The sequence below is a fragment of the Bos taurus genome, chromosome 1 (genome assembly GCF_002263795.3).
Source record: "Bos taurus isolate L1 Dominette 01449 registration number 42190680 breed Hereford chromosome 1, ARS-UCD2.0, whole genome shotgun sequence".
Lineage (NCBI taxonomy): Eukaryota > Metazoa > Chordata > Mammalia > Artiodactyla > Bovidae > Bos > Bos taurus.
In genome coordinates this window covers 6406640-6426604 of record NC_037328.1, presented here as the reverse complement: position 1 = coordinate 6426604, position 19965 = coordinate 6406640, and the positions used below count along the sequence as shown (strand labels likewise).

Sequence of the window (19965 nt, the reverse complement as noted above, 5' to 3'; positions counted from 1 at the left end):
TTATAGGAGTGTATACAGCTAACTCAACTAACTCGAGGAAGAATGTTTAATTCACCACAAAAATGAATCCAGTGAACTGCACCATTGTCTTAAACAGAAGTGTTTTACTAAGGCAAGACCAACAGCTATATAAAGCCTTAGTCTTATTTCCCCTTATGTTAACTGGCATTTGTTACACTGCACGATGTTGGCTCTTACTCAAGGACTCGCACTGGAAAATTGAATTTTTTTTTTTTTTTTTATTACACAGCCTGTGCCTTCAGGATGTGTCAGCTTCAAGTAATCAATAGGAAATGCTAAGCTTTGTCACTCTTCAGATAGAAATCGTGGTATGCACCATGCAAGATAGAGCATATATACGCCGGCTACCTCTGGACTTGAGGCACTTTTACTTTTTTGTTTTGTTTATTTACTTATTTGTAAGAATCTGCCTGCAATGCAGGAGACCCAGGTTCTTTCCCTGGGTTGGGAAGATCCCCTGGAGAAGGAAATGGCAACTCACTCCAGTATTCTTGCCTGGGAAATCCCACGGACAGAGAAGCCTGGTGGGCTACATTCCATGGAGTCACAGAGTTGGACACGACTGAGTGACTAACACTCTCACTTTTACCCTTTCCCCTAGAAGCTACATTTTTGTGTCTATGATGCTATGAGTTCTCTCATACCTAGGGTAGGTGTGGTTCTGAAGTACAGTAAATTTGAGAGAAAGGTACTCTTCAGGGTCAAATAAACCAGTGCAAGGAAAGAAGGAGTTGTAGAATCATATCAAAATTTAGTGCTCATTATCCTTCTTAATTTTTTAACTTCCTAGGAACTTGGTTCTTTTCAAATCAGTGTGATTGAAGGCTCCCAGGTACTGATGTGGTTGAAGGCTCCCAATTACCTCACCTACTTCCTCAGTGGCTCAATGGTTCAGTAGGTAAAGAATCTGCCTGCAATGCAGGAGACACAGGAGAAGATGCCAGTTCAATCCCTGGGTTGGGAAGATAACTCGGAGGGGGAAGTGGCAAACCACTCCAGTATTCTTTCCTGGAGAATCCCATGGACAGAGGAGCCACAGGCTATACCCACAGGCTCTACGATCTGTGGGGTTGCAGAGGGTTGGACACGACTGAGCACTATCACACACAAGCACAAATGGGTTACTTTTCCTCTTACTTCCAGAATCACTTGTCCTGAGCACCTGGTGGGTAACTAATAGAAAAAACTGAGCACACTGACTTGTGCATTTGTTCCTCTTCACAATAACCCTATGAAGAAAGTGTTATCATCTTCATTATTTCATGTATGAAAATCAAGGCTCAGAGCAATGAGGTAACTTACTCATGGTTACAAAGATAGGAGGAGCCATGGATTCAAACTGTCTGTGGGTCCAGCTCTCCGTCTTTCCACGTCACCATCATGCATTGCAAATACAAATTTGCTGATGCTTGAGGGAACAGGTATAATTTTGGATTATTTGATGGGATGGGGAAAAAGTTGAAAGAGGTACCCAATCTCCTTTCTTCTTTAGGCTGCTTACAAGTCTCTCCTGTATTTTTTTTTCCCCTATTGCCCTCTTGCTTTATAATCAGGTTTTTTTTTTTTTTTTTTAATTTGAGCATGGCCACAAGGGAGATCAACGTGGGCTTTAAATAAAATAAGCAAAAATTTTAAGAATTTCATTTCATCTGCTGCCACAAGCTGCTCTTTTGTTCTTTGCTAAATGGAATGTCTGTCTTGAAGTGCATCTTCCTATCATGATGACTTATACACATTAAGAGCCTTTAAAGTTGAATGCTTTCTCTCCCTTCATTCATTCATGTTTATGGGAAAACATTTCCTGGCTGTTCACTGTATGCCAAGTACCACACTAAAAGTTGGAGACACATGAACACATCTTGCTTTAAGGTCTTCACAGCCCATAGAAGGATTTAATGCCATCAAATCTTATGATGTACATGGACATTTCTTATTACTTAATTTCATAAATTATGACCCAAGGCTAATTGGGGCTGGACCAGCTTACTCAACCTTGTGTTAAGGTTTGCTATTATTCAGTCATTAAGTCATGTCCAACTCTTTGTGACCCCATGGTCATGTCCAAAGAGTCATGTACAACTCTTTGCTTCCCTGTCCTCCACTATCTCCCTGAATTTGCTAAAGCTCATGTTCACTGAGTCAGTGATGCTATCTAACCATCTCATCCTCTGCTGCCCTCTTCTCCATTTGCCTTCAGTCTTTCCCAGCATCAGAGTCTTTTCTAATGAGTTGGCTGTTCTCATCAGGTGGCCAAAGTACTGGAGCTTCAGCTTCAACATCAGTCCTTGCAATGAGTATTCAGGGTTGATTTCCCTTAGGATTGACTGGTTTGCTCTCCTTGCTGTCCAAGGGACTCTCAAGAGTCCTCTCCAGCACCATAATTTGAAAGCATCAGTTCTTAGGTGTTCAGTCCTCTCTATGGTCTAACTCTCACATCTGTACATGACTACTGAAAAAAACATAGCTTTGACCATAAGGAGTTTGTTGGCAAAGTAATGTCTTTACTTTTTAATGCACCATCTAGGTTTGTCATACAATTCCTTCCAAGAAGCAATTGTCTTCTAATTTCATGGCTGCAGTCACCACCTGCAGTGATTCTGGAGCTTAAGAAGAGAAAATCTGTCCCTGCTTCCACTTTTTCCCCTTCTATTTGCCATGAAGTGATGGGACCCGATGGCATGATCTCAGGTTTTTTAACATTGAGTATGGCTACTGGGTGGCAGATCCAGGGCATAAAGCCAGGTCCACCTCTGACTGCTTAGTAAGATCAAATATTTAACTGACTGAATGACTAACTAACTACATAAATAATTATCTGTGTAAATAAATAGAGAGAAAAAAAGAACTTTAAACCAGCATAAAACATTGAGCCTTTATTTGGCAAATGAGTCCATTAATAAACAGGCTCCCTCCTCCTCCAAAAAAGTAACTGTGAGCTTTCACAATTGTTTCATAAAAGAAAGTTTTTAATACCAATAGAAGAGAAAGGAGAACTCAGTACAAAAGACTAGCTTTTAATTGGACTAAATTTATCTTTTGGAGAAACTCACTACTAAACCCTAATTTACTCATTTTGTTCATATACAGGTGAATTTCCCTCAGGAAAGAGAGGATCAGCAGATTTAAAGATTACAGACCCAAGATGTAGAAAGAATAAAGGGCAAGGAAGGGGAGGTTTATATTTATCTTCCAAAGCAATTGTTTGCTTTCAAAAAAGAAAAAAACAACCTTTCTGCCCTCATTAACAAACAGCAGAATTTACAATTCAAAAGGCTTTTTTAGTTCACAGGAGACAAAAATTTAGAGAAAGCCTTCCCTTTTGTTTGCATTTTGCAGCAATCCATTAATTGTTTACATTTCATTGTAAAGAAGTTAAAACTTGTTTTTAAACTAGTCATTACTTCAGGGAAAGATAATTGATTTGAACTGCTGCTGCTGCTGCCAAGTCGCTTTAGTCGTGTCTGACTCTGTGCGACCCCATAGACGGCAGCCCACCAGGCTCCCCCTTCCCTCAGATTCTCGAGGCAAGAACACTGGAGTGGGTTGCCATTTCCTTCTCCAATGCAGGAAAGTGAAAAGTGAAAGTTCCATTGATCTATATTTCTGTCTTTGTGCAAGTACCATACTGTCTTGATGACTGTGGCTTTGTAGTAGAGCCTGAAGTCAGGTAGGTTGATTCCTCCAGTTCCATTCTTCTTTCTCAAGATAGCTTTGGCTATTCGAGGTTTTTTGTATTTCCATACAAATTGTGAAATTATTTGTTCTAGCTCTGTGAAGAATACCCTTGGTAGCTTGATAGGGATTGCATTGAATCTATAGATTGCTTTGGGTAGTATACTCATTTTCACTATATTGATTCTTCCAGTCCATGAACATGGTATATTTCTCCATTTTTAGTGCCCTCTTTGATTTCTTTCACCAGTGTTTTATAGTTTTCTATATATAGGTCTTTGGTTTCTTTAGGTAGATATATTTCTAAGTATTTTATTCTTTCCGTTGCAACAGTGAATGGAATTGTTTCCTTAATTTCTCTTTCAGTTTTCTCATTATTAGTGTATAGGAATGCAATGGATTTCTGTGTGTTGATTTTATATCCTGCAACTTTACTATAATCTTTGATTAGTTCTAGTAATTTTCTGGTGGAGTCTTTAGGGTTTTCTATGTAGAGGATCATGTCATTTGCAAACAGTGAGAGTTTTAATTCATCTTTTCCAATTTGGATTCCTTTTATTTCTTTTTCTGCTCTGATTGCTGTGGCCAAAACTTCCAAAACTATGTTGAATAGTAATGGTGAAAGTGGGCACCCTTGTCTTGTTTCTGACTTTAGAGGAAATGCTTTCAACTTTTCACCATTGAGGATAATGTTTGCTGTGGGTTTGTCATTGGAACAAAATAGAAAGCCCAGAGATAAATCCACGCACATATGGACACCTTATCTTTGACAAAGGAGGCAAGAATATACAATGGATTAAAGACAATCTCTTTAACAAGTGGTGCTGGGAAAACTGGTCAACCACTTGTAAAAGAATGAAATTAGAGCACTTTCTAACACCATACACAAAAATAAACTCAAAGTGGATTAAAGATCTCAACATAAGACCAGAAACTATAAAACTCCTAGAGGAGAACATAGGCAAAACACTCTCTGACATACATCACAGCAGGATCCTCTATGACCCACCTCCCAGAATATTGGAAATAAAAGCAAAAATAAACAAATGGGACCTAATTAAACTTAAAAGCTTCTGCACATCAAAGGAAACTATAAGCAGGGTGAAAAGACAGCCTTCAGAATGGAAGAAAATAATAGTAAATGAAGCAACTGACAAACAACTAATCTCAAAAATATACAAGCAACTCCTACAGCTCAACTCCAGAAAAATAAATGACCCAATCAAAAAATGGGCCAAAGAACTAAATAGACATTTCTCCAAAGAAGACATACAGATGGCTAACAAACACATGAAAAGATGCTCAACATCACTCATTATCAGAGAAATGCAAATCAAAACCACTATGAGGTACCATTTCATGCCAGTCAGAATGGCTGTGATCCAAAAGTCTACAAGCAATAAATGCTGGAGAGGGTGTGGAGAAAAGGGAACCCTCTTACACTGTTGGTGGGAATGCAAACTAGTACAGCCACTATGGAGAACAGTGTGGAGATTCCTTAAAAAACTGGAAATAGAACTGCCTTATGACCCGGCAATCCCACCGCTGGGCATACACACTGAGGAAACCAGAAGGGAAAGAGACACATGTACCCCAATGTTCATCGCAGCACTGTTTATAATAGCCAGGACATGGAAGCAACCTAGATGTCCATCAGCAGATGAATGGATAAGAAAGCAGTGGTACATATACACAATGGAGTATTATTTAGCCATTAAAAAGAATACATTTGAATCAGTTCTAATGAGGTGGATGAAACTGGAGCCTATTATACAGAGTGAAGTAAGCCAGAAAGAAAAACACCAATACATCATACTAAAGCATATATATGGAATTTAGAAAGATGGTAACAATAACCCTGTGTACAAGACAGCAAAAGAGACACTGATGTATAGAACAGTCTTTTGGACTCTGTGGGAGAGGGAGAGGGTGGGATGATTTGGGAGAATGGCATTGAAATATGTATACTATCATATATGGAACGAGTTGCCAGTCCAGGTTCGATGCACGATACTGGATGCTTGGGGCTGGTGCACTGGGACGACCCAGAGGGATGGTATGGGGAGGGAGGAGGGAGGAGGGTTCAAGATGGGGAACACATGTATACCTGTGGTGGATTCATTTTGCTGTTTGGCAAAACCAATACAATATTGTAAAGTTTAAAAATAAAATAAAATTAAAAAAAAAAGAAAAGTGAAAGTGAAGTCACTCAGTTGTGTCCGACTCTTAGAGACCCCATGGACTGCAGCTTACCAGGTTCCTCCGTCCATGGGATTTTCCAGGCAAGAATACTGGAGTGGGTTGCCATTGCCTTCTCCATTGATTTGGACACTACTCCTAATTTTGCTGGGCTTCCCTGATAGTGCAGTTGGTTAAGAAGCCACCTGCAATGCAGGAGACCCCAGTTGGATTCCTTGGTTGGTAAGATCCCCTGGAGAAGGGAACAGCTACCAACTCCAGTATTCTGGCTGGGAGAATTCCACGGATTGTATAGTCCATGGGGTCGGAAAGAGTTGGACGTGACTTGACTTCGCTTCACTTCCTAATTCTGCTAATGGTCCTCCTATGTGTGAATGACAGCCCTGCCCAAATCATTCAGTACTTCCAGGATTGGAGTCCAGTTGGAGAGAATGGTAAGGTGTAGGCAAACCCTGGCAAAGGTGATGGGTTTTCTAGCACATTGCAGTAGTTTGTCGTTGTTTAGTTACTCTGTCATGTCTGACTCTTTGTGACCCCATGGACTGTAGCCTGCCAGGCTCCTCTGTCCATGGGATTTCCCAGGCAAGAATACTGAAGTGGCTTGCCATTTCCTTCTCCAGGGGATCTTCCCGACCTAGGGATCAAACCCAGGTCTCCTGCATTGCAGGCGGACACTACCATCTGAGCCACCAGGAAGCCCAGGGCAAATGATGACAGCTGCTAAACTTAGATGTAGGAGGTATAGGAGTTCACTGTATATTTCTTGCCATTTTTCTCTAAGTTCAAATCTTTCTCAATAAAAAGACAAACCATGAGCCTCCTTCCTCCACTCCCACCTCCAGCAATGCAATGATGGTAAACTGCAGTTGTGGTTTGAAAAGTGTTTGCTTGAGAACAGGGAGCCTGTTTATTCCCTATGAGTTTGAGCTGGGCTCTGCATGTAGAGATAAGTTTCAAAAGTGTCCAAGTGGCCAATTCTAAACACTTTCTTGGGCCATCTATCTGCTCTGTGTACTCAGACATGACACAGAAAAATGCTGATTTGCATGCACATCAACTCTGGGAACAGGTGGAGCATATGGAGGAGAAAAAAAGAACCTGCTATTTCCAGTAGAAGTTTAAAAATTCCCCTGCCTTCTCCTTAAATAATAATAAAGTTTGCTATTTGCATCGCCCCTTCTTATGAAGTATCCGACATGTCTTATAAATAGCTCAGTAAACCTCAGAAGATACCTCTGCGGTGGTTAGGTGTCAGTGCTATTTTACAGTAAGGAAAGTGAGGTAGAGGGAGGTTAATTGTTTGAATTGGCCCTGAAAATGAGTCACAGATGCCAGGCATTGCAAGAGACCTTCAAGGTCGAACCCCTCCTTGATGCATGAATCCCCTCTACACAGCTGCTGCTGAACACCTCTTAGTTTGAGAAATTTTCTACCTCACTTTTTGCAGCTCAATCCATTTTTGGACAGCTCCAGTTATATTTAATGAGCAGCAGTTCAAAGGAAAGGTACCTAGGTTTTCTGGAGTCTTAATCCAATTCTCTGTTCATTTACATGTACCACATCAGTGGATTTGATGTCATAAAAATGAATGTGATGGGACCCAAAGATAAGATCACACAGTTTAAATATTAATTTCATCTTCATGTGAACTTGGAAACATGCAAAATGGCATTTCACAAACATGTTGGTATATTAATACATCCAAATCTAATAGGATTCATAAGGGGATCTATATACTCTCCAGAGGGGAGGAAAAAACCAGACTGAGAAATGGAGATGGGTAAGTGAGTGGAGTACTTGGGGAAATACGGCACTTTTAAGTGCTGATATTCATATGTGTGGTTTTTCAAAAGGGCATCAAAAAAGGCTAAAGACTGCCTGAAAGAAAAATTGTGTCTCTTAATGGAAAAGAGCCCCATAGAAGAATCTAGTCAAAATATTCAAGATTAACTATGTGCTACTTAGCTCCACCAGTATGTTTTGGTCCTGAATTCTGGCTAATATCAATGGTAGCTAAAAATAAAAAGTCACCATGAAATATCTAAAGATTGGTTTCCTGAGCAGAAATTTGAAAATTTGAATGGGTTCTGGTCAGAGGATTAGAGTGGGTAAACAGAAAGGGTAGAAAGAGTAAGGGCAGAAGGAAAAGAACTGTAATGTATAATCATGTTGGTACTGAGTGCCCAGGATTTTCCATTCTCCAACTACTTCAGGTAGGATTGTAGGAGGGTGGGTAGCAGAGTGTTTTGGCTAGCACAGGTGATCATAACAACAGAGAGATGTAAATTATGATTGCTAAGGTGAAAAATTCACTTATTCCTTTACTTGGTACTGATTATTTTTTGGCTTGACCACTTATGTCAAAATGTTTAATTTTCTTCAAGTCCAAATTTTAGACCTTTGTAGGTTCTTGCTTCTATATAGTATATTTCTATTTTCTTTGGGGAAGTGAAGGAAAATATAGGCATAACAAACCCAAGTCACTGTTTAAATATAGCCAAAGAGTAGCTATTACACTTAATTACAGGGTGGTTGAGCATTTTAAATGAGTTAATTACATTCAATAATTAGAATAGTGCATGGCAATCAGTCAGCACTTCGAGACTTTAGTCATTGTAATTTTTGCAGTTGTCATTTTTCTTGGGTTTTCTTTCTAGATTCAGTGTTTCTTTTGATCATTGACATTTTTATATATGTTAGATTATTTCAAATGAATCCTCATTGTAAAACTTTGAGAGTATGTTTTAAGTGACAGATAATACTTCTTTATTGTAGGCTGCATTTTATAAATTTCATGCTCTGATGTGTTGAAAAATGACATAAGGCAACCATGGATAAAAAAAAAAATCTTAAGTACTATGTTTTATGAACATATCTGGATGGAACTGACTTAACTGATGGCATCATCTAGTTCCATCAAAATCCTGAGGACCCTTGAGTTTGTATCCCAGTGTCCACTACATTCCTGAACTCCAGATTCATATATGAACTGCCTACTCCTCAACTACATGCGGAGGTCTAGACACTGCAAAATCAAAGAACAGATTTATGACTGAACCCCTGCTCCTTATTTCTCCAAACTATTTCCATATATACCTTTTCCCATCTCAGGCAAAGGTAACTCCATCCTTTGGCTCAGGCCGAAAAGCTTAGTTATCTTTGACTCCTCTATTTCTTTCATCCAGCCTACACTCCCTCAGAGCATTATGCTAGCTCAACATCAAAATACTTCCAGTATCTGACCATTCCTCACTCCTCTATTGCTATCACTTTCATCTCTTGCCTTGATTTCAGTAGGAGCCACCAATTTTATCCTTGCCTCTCTATGTCATTTTATTATACAAAGGCCAGCGTGATCTTTTTATGATATAAATTTGATCATGTCACTCGTATTCTGAAAACTCTGCAATGGTTGCCCATTTCATGAGGAACTGAAGCTTGTTCCAATAATCTACAAAGCCCTCCATGATCTTTAATGCTCACAAGTGTGACAGAGTCACATCTTCCCTCTCTGTAATCCAACCATACTGGCTTCCTTATTTGTTGTAAATAAAGGTTTATTAGTGCAGTGCCAGTCGCTCAGTTGTGTCCAGCTCTTTGCAACCCCATGAGCTTTACAGTCTATGGAATTCTCCAGGCCAGAATACTGGAGTGGGTAGCCTTTCCATTCTCCAGGGGATTTTCCCAAGCCAGGGATTGAACCCAGGTCTCCGGCATTGCAGACAGATTCTTTACCAGCTGAGCCACAAAGGAAGCCCAAGAATACTGGAGTGGGTAGCCTATCCCTTCTCCAGTGGATCTTCCCCACCCAGGAATCGAACTGGGGTTTCCTGCATCGCAGGCAGATTCTTTACCAACTGAGCTATTAGGGAATCCCAAAGGTTTATTAGAACACACTACTGTGGTGTTGGAGAAGACTCTTGAGAGTCCCTTGGACTGCAAGGAGATCCAACCAGTCCATTCTGAAGGAGATCAGCCCTGGGATTTCTTTGGAAGGAATGATGCTAAAGCTGAAACTCCAGTACTTTGGCCACCTCATGCGAAGAGTTGACTCATTGGAAAAGACTCTGATGCTGGGAGGGATTGGGGACAGGAGGAGAAGGGGACGACAGAGGATGAGATGGCTGGATGGCATCACTGACTTGATGGATGTGAGTCTGAGTGAACTCCGGGAGTTGGTGATGGACAGGGAGGCCTGGCGTGCTGCGATTCATGGGGTCGCAATGAGTCGGACATGACTGAGCAACTAAACTGAACTGGACAGATACTGTTTCTGTACTGCCTGTGACTGTTTTCTTGCTACGTCAGCACAATAGTTGTGACCAAGGCACTATGGCTCATAAAACCTGAACTATAGAGTATTAGTATCTAGCCCCTTTGAGAAAAAAGTTTGCAGGCCCTTGTTCTACAGAACTGACGGTGGTTACATTTCACTAACATTGGCCGTGAGAAAGCAGAAACTGCTGAATATTCTCCACACTGATTTGGTGCTCAGCTTCTCAGCTCTTTTTGATGCGTGTCGAGGGATGGAAGCCAGGCTTCCACCAGGGGTCTAATGAAACAGAGAGGATGACCAATGAGCAGCAGTTTCCCATTGCCTAGGGTAAGTGTGGGAGTCAGAGAGAAGTAGGTGACTGATGGGAAGAACATCCCGGCAACAGAGAGAGAGAGAGAGAGAGGAAGCAAGGCAAAACTTCACTCCCCATAACTGTTCTCTGGGGTCTCTCTACACTTGCTCTTCTAGAGGACAGAATTCTGCCTACTAGTATATAGTGATTTGGACTTTGTCCTCAGAGACACGCACAGTGTTCCCATTGACTTCAATGGGAGTTATGGACCATTTAGTCCCATAGACATCTGCGCTGGCTTCAGGCTATGTAACAAACTCCTAAACAAATCCCAATAAAGTGCTCTCTTTAATGGGTACTTAATTCTGGTGTAAGGGCGGTGCTGAGCACACCTAAGTCCTTTCTTTTCCTTCAGGTTTAGTAAGTTTTCTCCTTTTTATGGCTTGATAATTACGGCAACCAAATCCCTGAGTCAAGCAGTATTAAACCCACTCAGAGTCAAAAGATGTCTGCTGTTATTGATCTCAGTTGACCTGTTTACTCTCTGGGTTCCAATTTAATGGCTCAATTGATTATTCATTTACATTTTTAATGTCTTTGTGAGCAAAATCATTTTACCATGAATCATCTCTAACTTAATGGGCAAACACACACTCATTTTGGATTTTTCAATTTTAGTAAGCATTTAATGAGCAACTGTGCACAGGTGAACTCAATAGGAATGAAGAGATTTCGGTTTCTTTTTAAAGGTAATAGAAATGATGGTTCAAATTCCCTCTATGCAAAATGGCTGTCAGTTGTGGGAACTCACTCGAAATCTAAAGGGCGGTTAGGATATCAACTTTTGTATTATCGTTTTGCAAATTATAGTTTTTCTCAATACAATTTGCAGTCTACAAGTTATGCCCACACCTTTAGTTAAATTAAATCCAGCTGCCACAATATTATTCATTGATTTGTTTTCCTTTTAGATGGTCCTGTTTTGCTGGAAATGGTAGAAATAATGAGAGAAAATTATGCTAAAGAATGTACTGCTGCTGCTGCTGCTGCTAAGTCGCTTCAGTCGTGTCCAACTCTTTGCGACCCCATGGACTGCAGCCCACCAGGCTCCTCCGTCAATAGCATTATTTTATTAACTCATGGAATTCTCTATGTACAAATGTAGACAACATGAAAGGTCTTACTATACCAGTGTACAATATAATGTATATCATAAGGCTCTTTATGTATACATATGGAGTTCATTTGTTAATATGTTTTCTTCCTTCACAGCAAGCAGGTGACGCTCTAAGAAGCCACTGCCGCTGCCTGTGGCTTATCCTTCCTAGTAGGACTATTTTGAATTTGGTATTTATAAATTATATGTACAGTCAACTAGTTTACTTCTTTTTAAAATGAGATGAGGTATAAGAAAATACATAAATGCATATTTCCAACCACAAAAGTCTGACAGCTGAAAATGGAAACAGAGTTTAGTGCCAAATAGAGGAGGCTCCTTGTTCATCTTCTGAGGAACAGTATCCATAAATGCTAGTATCTGGTGAGAAAGAGTGAAAAAGTGAGATACTATTAAAAAGTTTAGAAATGTTTGGTTTGGTAATTTTTGCTGATAATTTTATTAGCCTTACTACCAAATGTATAGATTAAGGAAAGGAGATAATTTCGATTCTTGAAAAATAATTCCACAATGAAAATAGTATTATTCTTTCCACACGTAATTACTAAGCACTTCCCTATATGCCAGGACTAGGCGTATAGTGCTAGGTAGCAGATTTTAAAAATAAGATAAAATTCCAACTTTTTGGAATTTCTAGTCTCATAAACATTTAAACAGATCATGAGAGCATGTAATATAATGCTTATATTTATAATGTGCTGTTAACTCCCAGTGTGGTCTCAGAGAGCTTTAGAAAGAAAGGGGAGTTGAGTGTGATCATGGAGAGTGGGGGAACTTACCACCTTGGAGCTTACATGGCAGACCTTCCAAAGTGAGGGGCCAGCCTCAGAAAGAAAGATTTGGGATGGACTTGGGGGTATTTAAGAAATGATGTAAGAGAACTGGGGATGTAGCTCAGTTAGTACTTGGATTAATGAAGATGAGAATGGTTAGATGGTGAAGAGCTTTAAATTAGAAGGACTTGGACTTTCCTATGTGGGAAGTGTTACTGGCAGAATTTAAACTGCGTGAAAGGGGTCTTTAACTCCAACAAGCCTCAAAATGTAAACAGAAGGCAAGATGGGGAGGTACCAATGAAAGAAACTTCCAATTGGGTAAGGTCAGAGAAATGTCTAGGGGGGTGCTCAGCAAGTATCTGTCCTTCACCTTAAAGTTAGCAGGTGAAACAAAGTGAGCTTCATTAAGGACTCATTACCAGGGTTCCTAGTCCTTTCCCCATGAAATGATCAGATCTATCAATACAACCTCTAATTGGATTCTTCTGTTGATGTACTTAATTTTTTATTAATTTTTATTGGAGTACAGTTGCTTTACCTACCTTAGAAACTTTTCAAGATATTTACATAGCTACTTATTGAATTGGAATCGTACTTTGAAGTGGTTGTTTCCAAACTTTCTCTGTTTTATTTAACAATGGAACCATGGTCATATTCTTAATGGAGCTAGATACATTAAATTGCACCATTACTATTCAGATTAGATTACAACATATGTTAATAAGGTGATATTTCTTTTTTCTTAAAGTGCCCTTAAGTTTGATGATGAAAGGGTCATCAGAAAGGATCAACCCTTTGGGGAGTTGATAGGAACCAGCTATCAACTGGTTCAAACTAGAATACTCAATTAGCTTCATATAAAAAACCATCTTCATGCACTCTGCCTGATGAGTCAATGTCTAGAGAATACTCTGGGTCCCTTTATGCCAACCACACATGGCCAGGTGAGGGCTTGTGTGAGTCCATACCTGTGCTATCTTCATACACCACGGTCACTGTCTTCCAGTTGTAGTAGAGGACCAGATCCAAGACCGCCCTGCTGATAGCCGCATAATCAGGGTAGAGGTTGATGTAAAACAGGTCTCTGTTGTCCACGGAGGGGTGTTTCCAGCGAGTCTGTATATGTGGAACCTCGAGAGCGTTGCAAATAGACTGCACAGCACTGACGGAGGAGCTATGGGAAGGACCAAAGAGAGCAGCCACACCAAGCGCCAGCTGGTCACATGCTGATGTCCACAGACAAGGAGAGAGTGGAGGGGGGGAAGTGGGGATAGGGAGAGAGAAAGAGAGAGAGCTCTGTGAATTTAATCTCCCCTTTCATGGTTCCTCCTTATTTGCACTATTGGAAACTTTCTTCCACTCTCCATCTGTGTGTTGAGGAAACATGCTTAATCCAACTTCCAACATCCCTAAGATACTAAATAGTAGAGATGCAGATGTTGAAATGATTAGCAACACATCACAGGGCCAATGCCCTGCAAACAAAAATGAGTTGTTGGTCTCACTTCATTACTTTTAATCAGATGGAGTTTAATCTCTTGATTGGTGTGATGCCACCCAGAAGCGCTCAGAGTGACTATAAGCCATTGGCCAAGTGAATTCAGTTCTGTCATGTGACAACGTGGCAGTGAAGATAACTAACATGGTCACTGAATCAGAAGCCTCTCTGGGTGGCTGCAGAGTACTTTAGTTCCAGTCCTTCCCAAAATTCAGAAAAGAGGTCTTGCTAAAGAATGCTCAGTGATACTGGTACTTAATTAATTACAGAATAATAGATTATCATAGCTTAAAAGGGTCTTAGAAGATATACGGTCCAACCCACTAATGTCATGAACCCACTACCTGGGCTTTCCTGGTAGCTCATCAGGTAAAGAATCTGCCTGCAATGCAGGAGACCTGATTGGATTCCTGGGTTGGGAAAATTCCCTGGAGAAGGGATAGGACACCCACTCCAGTATTCTGGCCTGGAGAATTCCATGGACAGTATAGTCCAGGGGTTCACAAAGAGTTGGACACAACTGAGTGACTTTCACTTTTCACCTTTTCACTAATGTCATAAGCAATGCAGTGAGTCAGGGTCTCTGGATAATGGTAGAATTGACCGGAGTCCAGGGACCCAGCTCAAGGACAGGGCTATTTCTACATCAACATTCACCAACATGTAGTTGAACAAAATAAAGCAGATATGTACATAAAAATTAATTTTAACATTAATTTCTTTGTATTATAAGATTATGTACACTCCTTGATATAATTTAGAATATTGAAAATTATAAGAAAGTAAAAACAGCCCTGAAATTCCATCAACTTCGAATAATATAAATTCACATTGAGTTGACTAAAAGGATTGTTCAGGTTTTTCTGTAGAAGTTTGTAGGAAAATCCAAACGAACTTTTTGGCCAACCTAGTATTTTGGTATTCTGATTTATCTAAAAATTGAACATGATATAGATACAGTTTGATACATTGCTTTCTGTATTCAACACTAAGTTTAACACTAAAGGCACACTCTTACCCTCAAGTCATTATAAATTATGCAAAAGTAATATTTTTAGTGGCATAGAATAGCCTAATCCATGATGCTGAGTGTCATTACTTATTTAACTAGCCCTACGTAGCAAAGAGTCAGACATGACTGAATGACTGAACTGACTGATGATGCAGAATGGCGCGTCCCTGGTGGCTCAGATGGTAAAGAATCTGCGTGCAATGTGGGAGACCTGGATTAGATCCCTGGGTTGGGAAGATCCCCTGGAGAAGCGAATGGCAACCCACTTCTGTATTCTTGGCTGGAAAGTTCCATGGACAGAGAAACCTGGTGAGCCATGGTCCATGGGGTTGCAAACAGTCAGACATGACTGGCTGAGTGACTGAACATATGGTACTGAATTAAGTTGCTCCTAATTTTTGGTTATTAGAAGTGATATTATAAGCACTTATTGTAGTTCTTATATTTTTCTCTAGCTTTTACATTACTTTCTTAGAGTAGATTTTCAGTTGTAATTAAATGCTATTGATATTTTTAAATTTCTTGATATATATAAACCAAATTATCTTCCAGAGAGGTTGGGACAGATTATCTTCTATAACTTCATAAAGTAAAAGTGTTAGTCACTCAGTTGTGCCTGACTCTTTGTGACCCCATGGACTATAGCCCTTCAGGGTCCTCCATCCATGGAATTCTCCAGGCAAGAATACTGGAGTGGGTTGCCATTCCATTCTCCAGGGATCTTCCTGATCCAGGGATTGAATCCAGGACTCCTGCATTGCAGGCAGATTCTTTACTGTGTGAGCCACCAGGGAAGCCCTATCATAGATATATGCTGGCATTAAACATAAGTGTAAAAACATTTCAAATTTATATATTAATGCTAGTTTAAAAGAATTTGGAACTGCTGAGAAACAATAGTTGAATATATGAATTAAATAATAGCAACATGTATAAATGAAGTTGTGTTGATTTTTCTAATAATGCCATTTCACAAGTAAAAGATAAGCAGAAAAAAATACATGGCCTTGTTAAGCTTATCTGACTTGATTTAAAGAGAAAAATTAATACATAAAATTTTGAGAATGATATTTCACATATCTGTAGGACAGCTAGTGTAGGCAATCATTCACAAGGATCTTTGTGACACTGTGCTCTTCATTACTGAATTACCACACAAGATGTAAAGGCATAATTTTCTAATACTATAGGTGAAAACTGTCCTCAGATGCTAATTTTCTGGATGTGCTTTCACTGGTTAGCAAGAAAAAGTGAAGGCATGAGAGTATATGAACTCTTGTTTTGTCTAACATCGGCAGTGGATTGAGATTTCTGCTAATATTTAGCTCGGGGATTCTAATATTACTTGACAGAAAGTCAATCCTTTTGAATTCTGTTTGCCAGAAAATTACCAGTTTTAAGAAGCTTTGGGAGTGTTTAATTTATAAATATGGTAGGTACTTCAGGTCACAAAAATGGTTTGGATTTTATGTGGGTTGAAGTATTATTGTTAAGTGTGGCTGGCTTTCTGGGGATATTTATTCAACAGTGTTTTGCATGAGTGTGTATGCGAGCATGTGTGTCTGAGAGAGACAGGGAGAAGAGACAAAGAGAGACACAGAGAGGAGATACAGAGAGGAAGGGACAGAGAGAGATCTAACTAACTCATAGAGATAATTTATGTGAAGATGCTTATACACTTTAAAGTTCTGTATAAACACAAAGTTTTATTATTTGTTTACAGACAACTCTGACCTATATAGTATCTGCAACTTTATTGATCTTTAAAAAGGGAAATATTCTTATACTCAGATGAAGCTATAGATTTTTAAAGAAAACCACTATACTATTCAGTTTTCATCTGTACTCCCAGGAAAGCAAATTTCAGGGTTTTTTTTGAAAGGACACAAGAATTTGGCAGAAGACTGTATTAAGTGAACACACCCTGCAGTCCTAATGAGGTTAACTCTAAGTGGAAACAACCCATGTTTAGTTACTTGGAAATTAGCGTGAACATGGCATTCATTGTATTCCCCTTAATTGTATGTGTTTGTAAGATTTTTTTTTTTAATGTGGACCTTTTTTAGTCTTTATTGAATTTGTTACAGTATTGCTTCTGTTTCGTGTTTTGGCTTTTTGACTGTGAGGCTTGTGAAATCTTAGCTCCCCAACTAAGGATGAAACCTGAACCCCCTGCACTGGAAGGCAAAGTCTTCAGTACTGTACCGCCAGGGAAGTCCCCATTCTGTGCCTTTCACTAGTTTACAAGTGTGAAAATATTTACCTCTCCGTGAGGCTTCGAAACTATCAAAAAGGTTAATTTTCTTTCTCTAAAAGAGAAAGAGCCCCTCGTATTCTGGGGTGATATTCCCAGACGAACACCTGTAGGGAAACCCAACAACTCTCTAGTTAGAGTCTATCTTCAAGTACGTCAAGTGCGGCTTGAAAGGGTCATCTTGGAAGTGTTTGGAGGATTTGTAATAAGTCCCACATCAAAGACTCTTTCCATGAGACAAACCTTGCAGCCTACATGCAACATAGATTATTTTCTAGGAAATTGTCTTCTGTTCAGACACAAAAGATTTTCTTTGATCCCATAAATTTCCCTGCTTTATTTATTTATTACACAGTTCCATTATTTTTTTTCCTATTTTTCCCTTTTTAAAAAATTGAGGTATAATTGACATAAAATATTATAATAGTTTCAGGTGTAAAACATAATGATTCAATATTTATAATCTTCACATTTCTCTGATCTTGCGGAAAGGGAATAAGGTAATATTTGAGAGGATGCTAGGTAAACCCAGTGGCTCATGGCCGCTTAGAATTCAGGTTGTGAAGTCTGTGTGTTGTGGGCATTTCCACATGCTCAGTAGGTATGACCTTCCACAAAGTTTTATTTGACTGCACTGTACAATTTCATGGTGGTATCTCAGCCTCAGGAAGGAAAAACAGATCAAGCTTGACATTTTCCATTCACAGCTGAACCAGTTAATCATAGAGTGGAGGGCACTGAAGGGCAAGCTGATCAGAAAGGCCCAGAAAACAGAACTAGGCAACGTCCATTAGGAGGGTTCAGATGATGCTGGGCTGAGATCGCCGGCAAACCCTTGGCACAGAGATGTCTGCTGTGCAAAAGGGCAGGTAGCAAAGAGAAGGTGACTTGAGCAGAAACATCACCCAAAGAAGCTTTTACAAGTGTGAAAATAGTTACCTCTCCGTGAGGCTTCGAAACTATCAAAAAGGTTAATTTTCTGGATATCGTAGGTTAATGTGGTGTTAGGCATCAGGGTTCGATTTCTGTTAATGCTGGTGACTGCAAACTTGAACGCTAATTCTTCAACGTTAACAGGTTCATTTTCCACAGTTTCAAAGATCCCTCCTGCAGAAGCAAAAGAGATGCATGAAAAGCATTAGTTATATTATCCATGTGCATTCTTTAAAGAGAAGAATATAAGTGATATGAGCAAAAGGCCCAGAAGAATCAAAGTAAGGATAGTCAAAATAGATCCCAACCCCAGTTAAAAGTTACATCCGTCAGCATATCAGATGCAGATAAAAGTTCATATGTGTGCTTAAGATTTCAAATCCAATACTGGACTGTGCAATACCTATCAGATGGTGAATGGATTCCAAATATTTAGTATCACATCAAGTATGACTGATAATTCGATGGAGGATGATTATCCACAGTGTGGACATAAATCATTCTGTGGTTGACCTAAGCACAATCTCAGCTGTATCCTGGTAGGACAATCTTTCCTTAGAATGAAATTCATTCTATTAAAAAAAAAATAGACATTCTTGACTTCAGAAGAATCACACAGATTTGAGTAGGGTCAAAATGAGTCACATGTACGCTTAGATTTTTTTCAAAATGAACATACCTCTTCCTTGTGGCTCAGAATTCTGCAGTCATATCCTAATACTTTCCAAAGTGCACGGGCAGATTAAAAAAACAAAACAAAACTGTTTTTGTGTTACTTTGAGAAACTGATTGTGTTGCAGAGCAAATGTACATTCTATCTCTGGAGAGTGTTGAGTGTTCCTCCACTCAACAAACACGTGCACTGTCTTTGCCATCTTAAACACGAGGACCTCATCACAAGCTACGATACAAAATATCAGCGCTTAAACAGTCATCAGAGAATTCAGCTCTGACTTTGATGTTCATAAAGGCAATATAAGTATTATTAAATATACATTCTAAATGTTCTTTAAGGGCTGTCCTGGGATTCTCAACAGACACAGAACATAATGTAGAGGCTCTTAACTGTTGACCACTTAACTTGCTCCTTGATTAAAATCAATAGTCCTCTATTTCTTTGGAAAAACATATTCATTGGTGCCCAGAGAAGGCTGAACACTTGTAACTAGTAGACTACTATTTGTTTACTCTCACCATTGAGACTGGTTTGCAAATGCTTCAAGTTTTCTCTCCACTCGAAACACAGACAAAAACAAAACAAAAATCTGAGTGTGAAAATTGAACATCACTGGCACAGGTACAACCTATGATTATTCTTTCTAAGAAAAAGAGCTTCCATTGGCAGACTCTCACTTCAGAAAATGAATTTGACTCTAGTTTGAAAGAACAATAAATGAATACTCATCTGTAATTTTTAATTTAAAATTATTTGATGGAGAGGCAAATTCTTCCTAAACTGACTTTCTGTGTTAAAAAATCAACTAGTGCCCATTTTTGAAAGCTAAGATGTTTGATTTGACTATTTTGGCTCCTTAGGAAATGTCTCTGGGTTTTTTAGACTGATGATGTGAGATGCATGTGGAGATTATTTCTCTGTTCTCTGAGAAACCAGAGATGAATAGGACTTGGCTTTGTTAATGTTTTCCTGTGGAATCATATTATTTATTCTGAAATTAACCTTAGGAAAATGCCTGCTCTTTGACTTTGCATTTTTTTTTTCTTTTTTTGTCAGACACTGGTAAACAGGTCCTAGGCTGGAGGGACTTTCAGATTCTCTCAGAACTGTCAGTAGATGCTCAAAAGGGATGCAGTGAGCTCCCACAGTAGACACTTGGTCACCAGAAAAAGATGGATG

General features: G+C 39.3%; 1 protein-coding gene across 12 annotated transcripts in view; it reads right to left on the bottom strand.

Annotated features, from left to right (window-relative positions):
• GRIK1 (glutamate ionotropic receptor kainate type subunit 1) overlaps window positions 1–19965 on the bottom strand; it is a 466650-nt gene that overhangs the window by 151195 nt on the left and 295490 nt on the right. For all 12 annotated transcript variants that reach the window (XM_059885294.1, XM_059885300.1, XM_059885297.1 and 9 more), the window contains 2 exon segments: window positions 18117–18284; window positions 13382–13639 (listed from right to left, as the gene is read on the bottom strand). In XM_059885294.1, the coding sequence (XP_059741277.1) occupies window positions 13382–13639; window positions 18117–18284 (426 nt within the window).